Source organism: Dichotomopilus funicola (assembly GCF_033296635.1).
Source record: "Dichotomopilus funicola strain CBS 141.50 unplaced genomic scaffold C8A04scaffold_25, whole genome shotgun sequence".
NCBI classification, from domain to species: domain Eukaryota; kingdom Fungi; phylum Ascomycota; class Sordariomycetes; order Sordariales; family Chaetomiaceae; genus Dichotomopilus; species Dichotomopilus funicola.
This window is the reverse complement of record NW_026944046.1, coordinates 199798-216731: the sequence shown is the minus strand read 5'-3', so window position 1 is coordinate 216731 and position 16934 is coordinate 199798. Positions and strand designations below refer to the sequence as shown.

The window sequence follows — 16934 nt, the reverse complement described above, 5'->3', positions numbered from 1 at the left end:
TCTCGGGTTAACATAATTACCCTTACCACAAGCTCCTCGGCGAGACAGTTTCGTGGATTGGTGTTTTGGGTGCATCCTAACAAATTATAACATATTATTATGGATATTGCTTTTGGTGGGATATTTCTTGGAAGGCCTGCATCTCCTGGCATTTTAACAAATATATAGACGGTTCCCAATTTAGCAATTCCGAGTCTGTGTCCTGTTTTCCTATACCAGATCCTTCTCTGTGTTATCACGGCATCCTCACCAACTCAAAAACAGACGTCTTCCGGGTGAAAACATTGCAGACGGGACAGCAAGATTCACGGCTCAACAGAATAACTCTTATTGACTGACAAATCCCCAGGATATGTCCTTCCCTCTTCCACACTCGCCCTTAGTCCTCCCAGCAAAGGTACCTACACCTTAAACCGGAACCCCCCACCATTAATCGCCCCCTCCACCCACTCCCCAGCCTCCAACTTCTTATTCAACCGCACCAGCACCGCCCTCATCACCGTCGCCGTGCACACCGCAATGAACGCCGTGACGCAGTTGACAATCATGGCCGTGGTGTACTGCGGGTCCGCGCTGGCCGGGTACAGGTACGAGGCGTAGATGCTAGAGCAGTTGCTGACCGCGTTGATGAAGGCCAGTGCGGCGGCGCGTTTGGCGGGTGGGCGAGGCATGGTGTTGCTGATCCAGGCCAGCGCGACGACGAAACCCGAGTAGACAGAGGGGACCTGGTGAGGATGGGTATTAGCAACCGTCTGTTTTGAGAAACAGGAAGGAAAAGGGGGTAAAAGCTTACCATGAGCATCATACTCAAATACCTGGGGGCTACCTTCGTCGTCGTGGCCGCGATGATGTACGCGATCACGGCAACCCACATGGGGATGGTGATGTGCCAGTAGCGCTCGCCCGTCTTGTCGGCGTGGGTCGCGTTGAGGTAGGTGACGATGACGCCGAGCACGTAGGGGGGGGCGGTCAGCAGCAGCGAGATGACCTTGCTGTTCTTGGACCCGGCAAGAGCGCCCTCCTGGAGGGTGTTGACGACGGTCGGGAAGAAGTTGGTCACGGTCCCGCTGGCGACGATGCAGAAGAGCATGAGCATCTGGGAAAGGGGGGTATCGTCATGGTTAGCGCTGGGAGCGGATTATTGTTTCCTAGGTGTATCGAGGAGAGGGGAGGAGTTATAAGAGCAAGTAAGGACAAAACAAAACCCACCATAATGTACGTCTTGGTATCGATAAACGCCAGCTTGGCCCCCTCCCAGAACGTCTGCTCCTCACTGCCGACCCAATCGTCCTCGCCAATATCCTCCTGTAACCGCCAAATCGCCAATGTCCGCTCCTCATCCGTCAGCCACGTGGTCGTGCGCGGGAAGTTGGGTAGCACAAAGACACAGGCCATCGCGACGACAACGGTAGCAGCACCCTCGATAATGAACAGCCATTGCCATGCGCCGAGCCCGCGCGCGCCGTCCATGCCCCAGGTCACGCCGGCGGAGATGAAGCCGGAGAAGGCGCCCGAGATGAGCGCGCCCGAATAGAGGACGGCAGTGCGGAAGCCGAGCTCTTTGCGTGTGTACCAGCAGGAAAGGTAGTAGAGGCAGCCGGGACTGTAGAGTACCAAGTAACAGAAAATAGTCAGTGGCTTGTTTTCTTTTATTTAGCGGCGGGGGTGGAACGGGTATACTTACAAGTAGGCGGCTTCGACAATGCCGAGGAAGAAACGGTTGGCGAGAAGGCCCGCTGCGTTGGTGCACACAGCCGTGAGCGCGGAGATGATACCCCAGATAACCATCTTTTTGCTGTTAGCTGGCCGAGGTGAGGTAGTTTGAGGCGTATTCCAATGCGACTTACACATCCGGGCAAGTAAAGAGCCGGCTTGCCGAATTTGTTGAGAAACAAGTTGGATGGAATCTGCATCAGCAGGTAACTATCATCCTCGTCAACACCCCCCCATTCTGACATCCTAGGTGGTCTCTGTCATAATGCCACTCACCCCACAAACAAAATGCTGACCGACGTCTGAAATTCGGTATCCGTTAGGTTCAGATCTTTTGTCAGCCCCGCCAGCCTTGCTGCTGCGATATTGTTCCGGTCGATATAGTTCATGATGTACATGATGATGATAGCCGGCAGCAGGCGCAAGTCAATCTTGCGCTTGAGTTGCTTTTCGAGCTCGAGCCGCTGCTCAGACGTCATGTTCCGGATCAACTCCGGCGGCTGCATCCGTGGCACGGGTGGGTGTTCGACGTTGGCCTCGAGAGCCTTCTCGTCGGCGAGCTCATCGCTGCGCTTGGGGGCGCCGGTCGAGTCCGCCATGGTGGATGAATGCCTTGCTGTGGCCCAAGTAGCAGGGAAGGGGAGATGTTTTGCACAAAGGGAGAGAAGAGAAGGCGGGACGTGGAAATAAAGTAAAAGTGGGAGGGTGGTAGGTAATATCGGGCAACCTAACCTCGGACGGCTGCACCCGAGTTGGCGGTACAACAGGAGATCTTTCTCCGTTCTCTCCTCGTCCGTCCAAAGAGAATATAAAGCAGAGCAAGGGAAGAGCAAGGTAGAGCGGGATCAGTGGCAGCGGAAGCAGAGCGGGGGACCCGGTGCAACACTAGGGCATAGATACTCATATACCCCAGCTTCAACATCCAGTGGGGAAAGTTCCCAGTGTTCACGTTTCGCCCGCGCAGCAAAAGGACTTGATCTGGTTTGCCAACATCGATTCCACACTGTCACACACACAGACACACACACATATCTTCACACCCCTGTACGTCATTCAACTCGTGGCCCAACGAAGCAAGCGAGCAACCCGAGCCGGAGCGCGTGGCATGCAAGGCATGGGAGGATGGCAGGCGAGTGAGACGCGTTGCCGGAGTCCGTTCCCGAGTGTTGCTGCAGACCGGGGTTAAGTCAGGGAGGATGGGAATCTTTTGAACCTTGTAGGCTGTAACCCTGCTTCGGTCTTTTCGAAGCGGTGGATTCGCCGTTGATGAACGGACTTGGAAGACAGCACGGCATTCCCTTCTTGGGCTAAGTGCCCTAGCCATGATGAACGGGATACCTGAATCGGATACCATAAGCTATTCGTAGAAGGAGGAATGGAGAGCCGAGAAACTATTCTAGGCCGGCCAGCCACTCCGCCGTCGAGTCCGCCAACCTGGATTCTTCACGTTTGCGGATGGAGATAGGGACAGAGAGAAGGATGAACCTGGGGAAACGAAACCTGGGGAGATGGGGTCAAACTGGGGAAGAGCTCCAGACTTGCAAGCCTTGAACGGTGATTGGCTCTTTCCCTGTCAGGAACGGCCTGTGATTGGGCCGGTTGATGGCTGATGCGACCGGTTGAGAGCCCGGGTGAAATGAACCCGGCACAGTGCTGCGAACCTGGATTTTCCAAGATCCTGTCAACAATAAGCTTTCCCAGTAAAGAGGGTCTCCGTGAGGGGAAAGCTTTATCTCCCGAGTCGGCTTCTGCGGGGTGTTGCAGCGGCAATGGTAGTTGGAGATGCAGTGACGGTGAATAAATTACTATACTATGTAGTAAAAAACGTGGCAGTGGAAAGAAGTAGAAAAAGAACTTCGTGGACCTCAAACCTGGAGAAGAGAAAAGAAAAAGCCAAGCTTCAAGATGATAAGGCCGGTTAAGAGCCTCAATGCACAATACAGACACTAAGGTAGCTGAGCTTCCATTGCCCATCAACCGTCCAACGCAGCCGACTGGTTGATTGCCAGCTCGGGATGGTTGCCAGCGAAAGGGCCGAATGAAAGGCCGAAAGCATGGTCAATAATGGTCGGGACCGAGAATGGGGACAACCGGGCCGTGGGGCGGCAAGGGCGGCACTGGGGCCGGCTTTCTCTCTTTTTCCCTTCTCCATATGGGGTTGACACGCGATGAGGAGAAAAGATGGGGTTCTTGCAGATGCCAGGTCACCACTTCGTTGGGCAGACACCAGTTCCTCGGCTCCAACGTTACGATCTCGTGTTGGTGGGAGTTTATGCGAGAAACGCGTCCTTCACAGCGTGAATGTACATACACCACATAGTAAGCAAATTCTGAAAGCAAATGTTGCTCCGTTTGCCAAGCCCGCTCCGGTCGTCCTCACCTTTGAATCATCCACGTGCGCTTGCTCCGAGTGCTGCGAGATCTCGTGTAGGGTTGGATTTGTTCCAGATTGTATCACCGGTTTGACATCCATCCATCCGTGGAATTGGAGATGACTGGGGTCTCTCCCCACATGGAGACATGGAACAATGGCCGATCCGTTGTTTCCGCAGAAACAATCTACATTTGGGGTATTCCGAGGATAATCGTACCTGATTCTCAACGGTGAGGGCGGAAGCCTTCCGTTTTTCATGGGGACACAGTGGTGTATTTTCCGTTGAGGTAGACATGGAGAGTTACGCTGCGCCATGTGGTGTCGTTCATGTTCGGGTTTTGACTGTTGATTATTTGGGGATAATGACGGTTGCCCTCCTAAAGTTCATTGATTAAAATTTGTTTACCGGTCGTTCCCAAAACCCGAAAGTTATCTCTCCATCAACCCAATTCGACCATACAAAAAATATAGTACTCCGTAATCGACACAGGTATGCCCGCTGGCCGCCGTGCATGGTCAACCGTCCGGCATCCGGCTGGTTGCCATATCCAAGCCCCGGATATTCATACACGTCATGCATAGTACGCATACATTAACTGCCATTAAACCCTTCTCCTTTCCGCTCTTCTTTCCCTGCCGCATTCATCCACCCCACGGTCATTAAACATGAATCCTCATCCCCGTCATCATCCTCCATAAAGAAGCCCCCATCAGTGGGTGACCGTCCTTACCGCCTGAAGAATCACTCCAAACACCACCCCCCTCGCAACTTCCTCAATCTGGAGACAGTCAAACAGCCTTCCCAGCGCCTCCGACGTCGCCGCCTGGCCCATGACACTCGTCAGCGCAGCCGGCACACCGCTCTCAATCAACAGCTTCCGCGCCTTGACCCTCAATTTTTCCTTCTCCTCGTCCGTCAGCTCGGCCGGCCACGCGGCCCGTTCCGCCTCGGTGGGCAGCACGCCCTCGCGGAGCTTTCTGAGGTGCGACGCGAGCCCGGCGTCGGAAGCGTGCGCGTCGAGAACGGAGGTTTGCATGAGGGATTGGATGGAGAGCAGGGATGGATTGCCGGGGCGGAGGAGGAAGGACTTGGCGGCTGCGAGCAGGGTGCGGCGGATGTTCCAGGCCGAGGATAGGGTGTAGAGCTCATTGATGACGGCGAAGAGGAGCTCGACGGCCACGCGGGTTTCTTGCTCGGAGAGCTTGGTGTGCTGTTTGACGCCCTGCAGAGGCGGGCCGTTAAGGCGCTGATGGGGGTCGAGCGGGCCGGTCGTTGGGGTGGTGATGGTGTTGGGATGTTGGAAGGTATCTTGTGGGCGGAAGGTTGTCGGTAGCCCGTTGGACGGACTTACCGGTGTCTCGTAATCGTCTGGGATGAGGTCCGGCGGAGGAGGGAGCCGGAAGCCCTCGAAAGAGAGGCTAGACGGGGATCGATTTGTTGGTGGTCGGCTTGGGGCTCGACTCGCTGGGCGGCTGGCCGGCCGACTGGATGTTCGGCTCATCTCCCGGCTGTTGCGCGCCGAAGCTAGGGATATCGACTTGCGAGGGTTATCCGGCTCCGCTTCCCCTTGCGAGTTGTAACTCGGCCGGCGATCCATCGACGGCATCTTACCGGGCTGTCGCGCGATGACCGACGAGCGCTGGCTATCCAGGCTATCGCGGGCCCGGCGCATCCCACTCAACGAAGCGCTGCTGTCCACGCGGGGAAGTGTCGATATCGATAAGCGACTAGCTGCCGTGACATCTTGCAGCGCCGAGGCCGGTGGTGAAGGCGTGGGCGGTGCTGGTTTGCGCTGCCCGATGCCGATGTTCCCAAGGACCCCCGTTACGCCGCCCACTACCGCTTTCGACCCCTCTAGAGGCGCACTCGTCAAGACATCGAGCATGTTCTTGCCCAGCTTCTCAAACGCCTGGAAGCCCGTTTTGGGCGCGTTGGGGAGGTGGCCGTTGTCCCGCTCCAAGAACTTCTTCAGGCCCTCGCTGTCGGCCAGACTCTGGTGCCCGCATGCTTCGGCCAGGTATCGTTCGAGCTCGCTGCGCAGCGACGTCCGGGTATGCCCCTTCCAAGACGGCAACGTGCTGTGTCTCTCTGTAAACGCGGTCGCGCCAGAGATGGTCGCAATCCGCCGTAGTACTTCATGGAGGATCTCGAAGTCGCTGTACTTGCGAATAATCATCCACCCAGGATAGACGGTCGTGGCCGGCTCGATCTGGACTAGGTAGTCCCATACGGGCTTCGTGCGGATCCGGCCATCACCTGGCTCGTCCAGGACGGTAATCGTGGCATTGTGTAAGGTCAATGGGGGTGTTTTGTGAGCATTGCTAGCCTCCCCATCGACTTCCTCTTGGCCTGGGGGTACGATTTGGTCGAAGCTGGTGAACCGAGATCCTTCGGTCACGGGGGGTGATGACCCTTGACTCGACGAGGGCGTCGCGCCCGAGTAAGGGGTAGCGGGGGTGTGGACGACATCGTTTGCGCCGGACGATTCGCTGCTGGTTCTCTTCGGGCCGCTGGAGGTGTCGAGCCGCTGAGGCAGACTGGGCTTCTGGGCACCTCGGTTCTGAATGTTCGATTGGTCGATGGTGCGGCTAGGGGCGTCGGTCGGTCTCCTAGATGCCTCTGCGGGGCTCTTGTGGACCGATGCAGCTTCCCGTAGTCCCTGTTGCTCACTGTGCGCGCTCTCTTTCGCAATCATTTCATTCAAGCGCTTCATCTCTTCCATAGCGAGCTCCATCTCCTCTTCGGCTTTGCTCAACTTCTTCTTATGTGCCGTGGAATCCTTCCTCCGTGCTCTGTCACTGTCGAGCGAGCTACGACCCCCCCTGGCTAACCCAATGTTGCCCACATTGCCGTCTAGATCAGCGAAAGCTGCGTCCGTGCCGGGTCCCGTCTGCATACCGACATCAATAGCCTGGCTGAGATCGGGCTCTCCGGACTCCAGCAGATAGACAATCCACGTGTTGATCCATTCGGCTTTCGAACATGACTGGAGTGTTGATTCCAATGCCACGCCCGCGAGCATCTCCCGCAAAAAGACGCGGGCAGGTTCGCAGTCATAGCTAGACCGGTCTAGGAAACCTAACAGGTCGTCGGCCGCCAGACGGAGTTTGTGGGCTTGTTGCTTCTGGTTTAGGAGGGTTGAGAGGTTCGACTCGGGGTGGGAGGCAAGGTAATTGTAGACGGTATCGGCAGCGGACACTTGAGCATCAGGTGGGACCTCGGCAAACGCACTTGAGAGCTCGGACATGAACACCACAAGAATCGACGATGAGTTCGTCAAGAAATCGAGAAAGGCATCGGCGGGGCGTTTGCGGCTCAGCCGGTTGGACACCGACACCATGAAGCCCGTCAGCGTTTTGCGGACCGCCAGTGGGAAGAACTTGTCGGCCGGCACGATCGGCGTGTACCACCACTTAATGTAGTTGTCGACAACGGCGTCGAGCAGCTCGGTCATGGCCCCGCGCGTTTCGGGCCGCAGGTCTTCCAATGAGCGCACCAGCGCGGTCTCGGCCTCCTCCTCGGCTGCCAGCTCTTTCGCGAAGGCCGCCTCGGAGCCTTTGCTCGCGGCCAAGACCCGCGCCAGCAGGTCAATCCCCCGCTCACCCTTGACAGCGCGGACTACTTCATCGTTGCGCTGTTCCCATTGTATGAAGGTCACGATCCCGCCGAACGCCCCGATCAAAACGAGGCCCAACCGCCCGAGCACGAGGTATGTCGTTGCAGCAAGGCCCACGGCCACACCGCCAAGCGTGCCAGGCGTTGCCGTCGCCAAAAAGCTGAACACTTTTGTTGTGAGGTTTTCCCCGATCCCCTCACTTGTTGTACTCTGACTCTGGCCCTGGCCCGGCGTCGAAGGCCGGGTCGGCGGTGTTGAGTGTGATTCTGTTTTGGTTTTCACGCCATCTTTTTCATCCATTGTCTCGGGTATGGCGGCCCGGGTCGGTGCATTGTTTGGGTTCATATAGGCGCGGTGGCGTTTTGGGAAATCATTGATTCGTGATTCGCTTTGGTCGAGTGCCGTCGTCGGCTGGTCGTGGGGGATGTCGCAAAAGAAAGGGCAACGAGGAGAAGAAAGAAGGGTGTTTCGCAATGGTGTTGGACAAGGGGCTTGGCAGGAAACAATGCAATCTTACGGCGCTGCAGACATTGGACGAACGGATTAAGTCAATGGTAGCGCAAAAAGCCCCTAAGGGGATGATGTGAAATGACGAAGAAAATAAATAAAAGACAAAAGGGCGGGATGGATTCGATTGCACAAGCGAACCTCCCTCCTTGTTGCTGATGCAGTGTTTTTTTCAAGCTCTTGTTGCTCCTGGGATCCTGGGAGGATTTCATTTTCAGGGGCCTCGATCCCCAACACTTTGCGCTCCAGACTCAGACGGCGGCTGACTTGGCGCAGACCCAGACCTGTCGCGTGTCCCCACTGCAGGGCCCGAGCCGCAGCGTCCATGCCATTTGGTTTTGATTGGGCTGATACAAAGTGGGGCGGCGTGGGAGTGCGTTGCCCTTCGCGTGAAAATTGTGGGGGTTAATTCCTTCTGGACCCTGGTGCACGTGCAAACGCGTGCTGTGGGCGCTGTCGACGTCACCGCTAAAGCGCGTCCCTTGTCTGCGCTAGAGGAATTCGCGGGGAACAAAGAACGAAGAAAAAGAAATATACATCCTATGTTGGGCTAAGTATAGCGCACATATTTGGCCGGCGATATAAACTTCACCCCCAACCTAACAATAACGATTACTCCAAACGAGTCGATCACCCACCAAATTATTCAAGATGCCGTACACGAAGAAACGCCAACATGTCGCGTCCGACAGCGATGCCGAACAGCCGCTGCCGCAAACCGCTAAACGTTCTAAGAATGAGAAGAAGGTGAAAAAGGAACTTAGCCAGGGTACCGATGGCGATGGAAATCCGTACTGGGAGGTAGGTTAAGACAATTTCTACCCCGCCATTTCGATCAATCCACTGACCAGGCCACTCTCACAGATTGGCAACACCCGTCGCATCAGCACCGCCCAGTTCAAGGGCATGTCGTTGATCAATATCCGCGAGTACTATACCACCCCCGACGGCGAGGTGCGGCCGGGCAAGAAGGTTTGTCGGCCTCCCTCTCCCTGTTCGCCCCCAGCTAGGAGGGTTGCCTGAGTAGTCACCAACTAACTCTACTTCTCCTTATGTAGGGCATTTCCCTCACCCTCGACCAGTACAGCGCACTGCTCAAAGCAATCCCGGAAGTCAACGAGAAGCTCCGTGCGGACGGTCACGAATTGGGTGATGCGCCTGCTGGGGCAGAGACGGACGCGAGCGACGCGACGGCGGTGAAGACGGAGAAGTCGGCCAAGACAAAGCCACAGAAGGCGAATATTGAGGCGACCAGCGACGAAGAGGAGTGACGGGAGGGGGAACTATTTCGTATGAGCTGGCTTTTCCTTCAACGTTCCTTTAACTTCGTTTTTTTTGGTTTTTGAATTGCTCTTTTCGTGAATTGCTCTTTTCGGGGATCTTGCCGTTGGCTTTGGGGCGTTGGCTAGGGCGCTTGATGGGAACGTGGGTGGGGGTAATCTGGGTTTAGGTGAAGAGGAGATAAACAGGCGATGGATGCCTATTTGCAACGCGCTTCGCTGTCGCGGCGAGGGCATTGATGCTGATACCCCTGAATTTTGTGGTGTCGTTATCTAGAGGGATAGTATAGCGAACGATCTTGCGGTGTCGGGACTACTAAAGGGTTATAACACAGGAGTGTACATGTTATTGACCGATAATGTACAGGGTCCGGGGATAGTTGGGGTCCGGAGAGGGGTCTATAATACACAATGACAAATTGTTGCCCTTCGTTGAGGCTGTCATCCTACGACTTACTTTCCTCCTCGCGTAGCCTAGCTATCAACTTCTCTTGTAGAAACGGGCTTAACCCAAGACTGCGAAATGATGTTGTTAGCAGATGATATCGATCAAGGACTAGCTAGTGGTCTACTCACATTCCCTCGTTCGTAACAACCCGGTAGGTACCGCTCGACTGGTAGTTGCCAATAATCTCCCCCTTGCCGTCAACCTCCACACTTCCGAGAATGTCCTCCGGCCTAGCATTTGTCAGTAAGCCAAGGTGAACCTTGCGGAGCACTGAACTTCCGAGCTTCGGTTCAGACTTACCAAGCAATCCTCCCAAAATCCGGCGGATTCCTCGTATCACTCAAATGTACCCATCCGCCGACGCCAGCTCCTCCCGCACCACCTTCGGCACTCGCACCCCCCGGCCCAGTCCCCGTCCCCCGTTGAGTGCGTGCTTGCACAAAGTTTAGCCCACCCGGCGAGGCAAACGCCTGCGCCTGGCTCTTCAAGCTCGGGTCCTCGGCCGCATGCTGGGCAAGAACTTCGTCTAGGATGGAGAGAAAGTGTGTGTTGCTCTGAAAAGAGTTGGGTGTTGGTGGGAGCGTTGTGGTGGTACCGATGGCGAGGGCGGGGTTCGGAGGCGTGGTGGGCAGTAGGGAGAGGAGGTGCACGTTCGGGTTGAGGGGGTCTTGGAAGACTTTCTGGGAGTGGAACAGCCGTTAGCTCGGTACTTTGTCAAAAAACGGCGATTGGGGGCGGGGTGGAAGGTGGGTGAGGAGTACTGACGATACTGGGATTGGAGGATAATGTCGAGAGTGAGCGGGTAACGCCGCGCAATCGCGATGGTTTCAACAGCCGGGCGGCCAACATCTTGTCTACCTGAGCTTGGTGGACGGTCTGCTCATGCGGTTTCGAGGGCGTTCTTGTTCAGTGCGGTCATTGAATTTCTCTGGGGAACTCAAATCGGGACCCACTTGCCCACAGCTCACACCCCTGTCGTTCTACCTTGCCCCTGTTACCCCCACCAAACGCGGTCCGACGCGTTACCTCTGCCAAGCCCATTAACGCGGTCTTGAAAGAAGTCGAAGCAACCGTCTCAAGGACAAATTCACCCAACTCGACAGCCGAAATTGACCTCCGAATCCCGAAACACCACAAAATCCCGACGCAAACGGGTCAACCGCCAATATGATGGCCATACAGAGTCCGAAGAAAACCCCGCGAAAGAATGCGGCAAAAAGCCCCGAAAAAAAGAAGGCCAAACCACCCCCACCGCCGTTCTTTGCCCCACGAAACCTGGCGTCCTCGAATGTTATCCCATCATCCTCGCCGGCATTCGCGACACCAGCACACCCGCTACGACCGTTCCAAGTGCCAGCACCCGCGAAAGCTGCCGTTCTTCCCATTCTTCTCCCGCCCGCGACACTTCGGCCCCTCGCTTTCCGCACCTTCACCAAGAAACATAGTCTCACACTCACATCCTCAGCGCTGCAAGAGCTCGCAACATTTATCGGGAGACATTGTGGGTCAGGATGGAGAGAGGAGGGGCTCGCAGAGAAGGTGCTGGAAGAGGTCGCGCGGACTTGGAAGAACCGTAATGGCGGAGTCATTGTGGAGGGGACCAGTCCCGAGCTGAAAGACATTCTAAAGACGCTAGAGGGGAACATGAGTGGTGGCAAGATCATGACAGGGCCCAGGGGCCTCAGCAGGCAGAATAGCTTGATGCTTGAGCCGAATGAGGATCCGGAGCACTCCAAGACCCGGCTGGGGCTCAGACCTGCGACGACACTCACGCGGGAGGATAGCCAGGCAAGCTTTGGTATGTCGGGTGTGGGATTCGAAGAGGACCCGGAGGAGGAAGAGTTGCAGGATATTAGGAAGTGGATGAAGGTTATCGGGGCTTTTGATCAGCCACGATATACCTATAATGTCACAAAAAAGCATTTTGAGAAGTAGGTCACTCCGTTTCCGGCTGAGGACGTTGGAGAGGTAGGTATGCTGACTATTTCGACAGGATTGCGTCCAAACCCTCACTTCTTCCACCGGCCTCCCACAAAACAGAAGCCTTTCGCAACAGGTTCAATGTTGTACATCAACGACTGCTTCGTAACGAGGCCTTCCAAACATCGGCCGTAACAAGCTCCCGCACCTCTGCCCTCCGTCGAGGTGCGTCCGCCACGATGCAGTCACACAAGATCACACCCGTTGCAAACCTGTTGGGCCGCCATGGCACGAACCACATGCTACTGGGGATGCTGGTCGTCTTGCCGACGGGAAGTCTTGCTATCAGCGACTTGACCGGCACGATCACGCTTGACCTGTCGCATGCCGTGGCTCTTCCCGATGACTCGGCCTGGTTTACGCCAGGAATGATTGTTTTGATTGACGGTGTCTACGAAGAAGAAGAAGAGTCGATCGGGAAAGGGTTAAGCGGTAGCAGCGGCGTAGGAGGCACCATTGGTGGTCGGTTCCAGGGGTTTTTCATCGGCCAACCACCTTGCGAGACACGACGCGTAACAGTGGGTGTGAGCGGGTTGGAGGGCGGTGCGGACCACACAGTCGGCGGCGGTTTTGGTTGGATAGACTTCCTCGGCGTGGGTAGTGAGCGGGCGGTGGGGTCCCGTATGCGTAAGATCGAACAACGTCTTTTACGACAACCAGCCCTCGCAGACCCGGATATCCCCGGGCGGGGCCGGGTGGTGATTGTGGGCGAGCTGAATCTCGACCAGCCACGCAGCTTGCAAGCACTCAAGAAGATATTGTCCCTGTATGCCACGGACCCCGAGGGTTCTACGCCGATGACGTTCGTGCTGGCTGGCAACTTCACAACCCACGCCGTCATGGCGCGTGGGGGAAGTGGAGGAAGCATCGAGTACAAGGAGTTCTTTGACGCATTAGCGTCTACTCTTGCTGACTTTCCCATGCTACTCACCACAGCGACGTTTATTTTCGTCCCAGGCGATAATGATGGGTGGGTGTCAGCCTTCTCTGGGGGTGCTGCTGTGCCATTACCCCGGAAATCCATTCCAGATCTTTTCACCTCTCGAATCAAGAGGGTTTTTGCGGCCGCAAACGCCGAGGCAGGATTATCTCCAGCCGAGGGGCAAGGGGGTGAGGCTGTGTGGACTACGAACCCCAGCCGCATGTCCCTTTTCGGGCCCAACCATGAGATTGTCTTCTTCCGTGACGACATCTCAGCCCGTCTGCGCCGCTCTTCCGTTCGTCTCAAGAGCAAAACCGCCACAATCACGGCCGATGATGACCCTCGCCAGCCACAAACCCAGTCGGAAGACATCACTATGTCCGGGGCGAACAACAACCCAGCCCCGTCTTCCCCATTAGCTCCCGGTCTTGAAGCAATGGACCTTGACGGCGCAGACCAACAACAACCTCCTCCACCAAACGCCCAGGACGAAACAATCCCCTACGATGTCCTCACAGCCCGCAAACTCGTCAAAACCATCCTTGACCAAGGCTACCTTGCCCCCTTCCGGCAAGCCTTACGCCCTGTCCACTGGGATTATACCTCAGCACTCTACATCTACCCACTGCCAACAGCGTTGGTACTAGTCGATACGACGGCACCCGCATTCTGTGTCACGTATGAGGGCTGTCATGTAATGAATCCGAGCAGTGTACTTGTCGCGGGTAGGAGGGGAGTTGCTAGGTGGGTAGAGTATGCCGTGGGTGTAGGGAAAGGGGGGAGGGTGAGGGAATGTACATTTTAAGAATGTACCTCCTGGATTGGGCTTTGGGATCTGGCTGTGTAAGGGGATTTTGGTTACGTTTTCGGCATATTTGTTGGCTTGAGCAAAGGGGGCATTGACTTGGGGCCGGTTTCGTCCCCGGACATCCAATAACATACTTTTTGCTGATAGGTATGTTGGGGCGAATGTGGTCGGGCGAGGTTATAATACCTTAGCGGGCTCATAGCGTTGCATACGAGAACTAGGGAAAAGCCTCCGGCGGAATTTTATTTTTATGATAGCCCCCACAGTTGCGGTCCATTTCGCCCATCGATATTCGCCTCGGTACGGATAGTCGTTATCGGTTCCCGCAACCACGAGTGCTAACTATCCGACGTCATCCTTCGATGCATCGTATGAGTTCCGTCACAGAACTAGAACGGTTTCGCCGCGTTTCGATGCATTCTTCCCCGCTGACCGTTCGCAAGATTTTGGCTTGAACTAGGAGGCCTACTTTTACTCGTCAATGGATGTGGCTAAATAAAAGCCGGTGATCGTACGGCGGTCATAGGTATGTTTCACCTCGTCGTCGTCATTGGCCACTACCTTAGGTTACATTTTTGACTATTCTTAGGTTATAATAAGAGCTACTTTCCTTCCGGATTTCCATCTCGCGATATCTACTTATCTTCCGCACGGCTGTTGCGGGGCCGGGAGCTGCGGCCCAGGACGCGTATACCTGCACTGACCCTTCTCCGTGCCCTAGAAACACCGAAAGGAGTCAAATTAGAGGCCCAGGACCTCAACTCCACGCGTGGCGCTCCTCAAGTCACCCAGGTTTAACCGTAGTGCGTTTCTTGCCTGCTTCCTTTCCTGATCACCCTCGGTCGTACGCTTCCCCTTGTGGTTGTCGAGCTCCATGCTCCAGGGACACACGGCAGTGTAGTAAGAAGATATCTAGACTCAGGTCGCCCACATTATGTTCACGTTTCCGAGGACTAGCGAATTACCTGGCCCGAGAAAATTATTCCTCGAGTCCCACCCGTTTCTTTAAGCTGGTCTCGTATTGCTCTGGCCCGACGCTTGGGAATTTCCCGTTTGATCAGAGTCCTAACATGTGCCGACGCCAAAGCCCACACGGCGATGGCTGCGGCCCAAGCGTGAGGACACTAGCTCCCTGAGCCACCCCCGCCTAGATATGTTGGAGACATATTTGAAGCAAGATAGAGAACCATGCTGCTGTCGTTCCGCAGTGTTGCTCTCCCGATCTAGCATCCCCGCGCGGACTTCGTTCTCGTTTCCCTTTCCCTGTTTCACAATACATCGTCGCTCGTTTGTTATAGGATCCTATTCTTACACCACTCCGAAAGCCAGCCATGATGGTGTCACTCAGCGTACTTTCGCTTGAATGCGTGGTCCTGGCCGCGGTAGCCAGGGCGGCTACTGTGACCTACAATTGGAACGTGACGTGGGTATGGGCCAGCCCGGATGGCTTCTCAAGGCCCGTCATTGGCATCAACGACAAATGGCCATGTCCATCAATAGATGCCACAGCGGGTGACACGGTAGTGGTCAACCTACAGAACAAGCTCGTGAACCAGACGACGGGGCTGCACTTCCACGGCATTAACCAACTGCAGACAGCCGACATGGACGGGCCGAGTGGTGTAACCCAGTGCTCTGTACCGCCGGACTCGACGGTCAAGTACCAGTTTACTGTGGACACCCCGGGAACGTACTGGTGTACGTTCAGCTAGTATTTTCTCTAGTGCTAGTAGTTCAAAGTTAACCCTGGTTGGTATAGATCACTCTCACAATATGGGACAATATCCCGACGGGCTGCGAGGTCCGCTGATTGTGCAAGACCCAAACGACCCGTATAAGGGGAAGTACGATGAGGAACATATCTTGTCGATGTCGGATTGGTAAATATAGTCCGCCGCGGATGAGAGAGCGATAATGCTGACATCATGCAGGTATCACAACGACAGTCTCACCTCTGTCCGGAACATGCTCACGCCCTCCAACACTCAGTTCAAACCTCCGATCCCCGATAACCTCACCGTCAATGAGGGGCAGGGGTTGAAGATCGACTTTGCTAAGGGCAAGACGTACCGTATTCGGATGATTAACTATGCCGCCTTCGCTGCGGCCATGGTTCACTTTGACTTTCACACCATGAACGTGATTATGAACGATGGGGCGTACATCAAGAAAGAGGACGCCTACCATGTTCGGCTTGCCCCCGCTCAACGGTATGATGTCCTCATCTCGGCCTCTGACAACGACACCGGCAATTACCCGTTTCTCGTCGCACTTGACCTCAACCGGGACTGGACCAATCACACTGAACCGATGATCTGGCCACACAATTATACAGGTCACCTCGTCATGGACTCCTCGAAACCTCTCGGGAAGGCCGAGGTCGTCAAGCAATGGAACCCCGTCGACGACGCTGACTTCAAGCCCAACGATGACCTGGCTGCATACGGCTCCTATGACAAGCTGATGAAGCTCGATTTCAAGTTTTGCATGGATCAAAACGGCTACCCACGATCCTGCTTCAACAACTTGACGTACATCAACCAACAAGTACCCACTCTCTACAGCGCTGCCACCACGGGCGACTCCAACACCAACCCAGTCGTCTACGGCCAGGTCAACCCGTTCATCGTCGACTACGACAACACCGTCCAAATCGTAGTCAACAACATCGACAACGCCTCCCACCCTTTCCACCTCCACGGCCACCACTTCCAAGTCCTCTATCGCGCGCCCAGTAGCGCAGGCCTCTGGCCGGGCCGCGACGAGAACTACACCGCCGTGCCGCCGATGCGCGACACCGTCGCCGTCATGCCGCACTCGTACGCCGTCCTGCGCTTCCGCGCCAACAACCCGGGCGTCTGGCTGTTCCACTGCCACATCGAGTGGCACGTCGAAATGGGCCTGACGGCGACGGTGATCGAGGCACCGGACCGGCTACGGAACCTGACGTTTCCTGATGATCATATCGATGCTTGTAAGAAGACGGGCACGCCGTATCAGGGGAATGCGGCGGGTAATACTCAGAATGTGACCGATACCACCGGGTATGTGACCGTCCCGCCGACTACGTACAATGGGTATGTTCTTTCCTCTATCCCAGTCCAGATGGTTATACCCCCTTGCCCCCCAACCCCGACCCTCGCGGCCTTTTCTTCTCTTGGGTGATTTAAAACTTGGTATTCCCAAGCCGAGAAGATGGCTAATTCGGGTATTTAGTGCAACATACATCGCTGCGACGAAAAAATCCAAGACAAAACGCCGGTTTGTTCGGGCGGTCGTTGCGGC

At 55.6% G+C, this 16934-nt stretch overlaps 6 protein-coding genes across 6 annotated transcripts; 3 read left to right on the top strand and 3 right to left on the bottom strand.

Moving 5' to 3' along the window:
• Nucleotides 1-401: 401 nt before the first annotated feature.
• Nucleotides 402-2312, bottom strand: C8A04DRAFT_27986 (putative tartrate transporter; the record flags this gene model as incomplete). Its single annotated transcript, XM_062780480.1, has 6 exons — nt 402-725; nt 794-1096; nt 1210-1603; nt 1685-1788; nt 1848-1923; nt 1990-2312. 6 exons carry the CDS (start codon nt 2310-2312, stop codon nt 402-404), a joined length of 1524 nt encoding a protein of 507 aa, XP_062637669.1.
• Nucleotides 2313-4797: 2485 nt separating this feature from the next.
• C8A04DRAFT_27985 (PXA domain-containing protein) lies at nt 4798-8004 on the bottom strand (the record flags this gene model as incomplete). The annotated part of the gene is made up of 1 exon (XM_062780479.1): nt 4798-8004. One exon carries the CDS (start codon nt 8002-8004, stop codon nt 4798-4800), a length of 3207 nt encoding a protein of 1068 aa, XP_062637668.1.
• Nucleotides 8005-8862: 858 nt separating this feature from the next.
• On the top strand, nt 8863-9482 carry C8A04DRAFT_27984 (transcriptional Coactivator p15-domain-containing protein; the record flags this gene model as incomplete). The annotated part of the gene is made up of 3 exons (XM_062780478.1): nt 8863-9012; nt 9076-9183; nt 9270-9482. The coding sequence occupies 3 exons, from the start codon at nt 8863-8865 to the stop codon at nt 9480-9482; spliced, it is 471 nt and encodes a 156-aa protein (XP_062637667.1).
• A 455-nt stretch (nt 9483-9937) lies between these two features.
• Nucleotides 9938-10788, bottom strand: C8A04DRAFT_27983 (uncharacterized protein; the record flags this gene model as incomplete). The annotated part of the gene is made up of 4 exons (XM_062780477.1): nt 9938-10007; nt 10068-10169; nt 10240-10619; nt 10705-10788. 4 exons carry the CDS (start codon nt 10786-10788, stop codon nt 9938-9940), a joined length of 636 nt encoding a protein of 211 aa, XP_062637666.1.
• A 318-nt stretch (nt 10789-11106) lies between these two features.
• C8A04DRAFT_36756 (DNA polymerase alpha/epsilon subunit B-domain-containing protein) lies at nt 11107-13646 on the top strand (the record flags this gene model as incomplete). Its single annotated transcript, XM_062783634.1, has 2 exons — nt 11107-11870; nt 11933-13646. 2 exons carry the CDS (start codon nt 11107-11109, stop codon nt 13644-13646), a joined length of 2478 nt encoding a protein of 825 aa, XP_062637665.1.
• A 1337-nt stretch (nt 13647-14983) lies between these two features.
• C8A04DRAFT_36755 (multicopper oxidase) lies at nt 14984-16814 on the top strand (the record flags this gene model as incomplete). The annotated part of the gene is made up of 3 exons (XM_062783633.1): nt 14984-15347; nt 15409-15529; nt 15596-16814. 3 exons carry the CDS (start codon nt 14984-14986, stop codon nt 16812-16814), a joined length of 1704 nt encoding a protein of 567 aa, XP_062637664.1.
• Nucleotides 16815-16934: the final 120 nt, after the last annotated feature.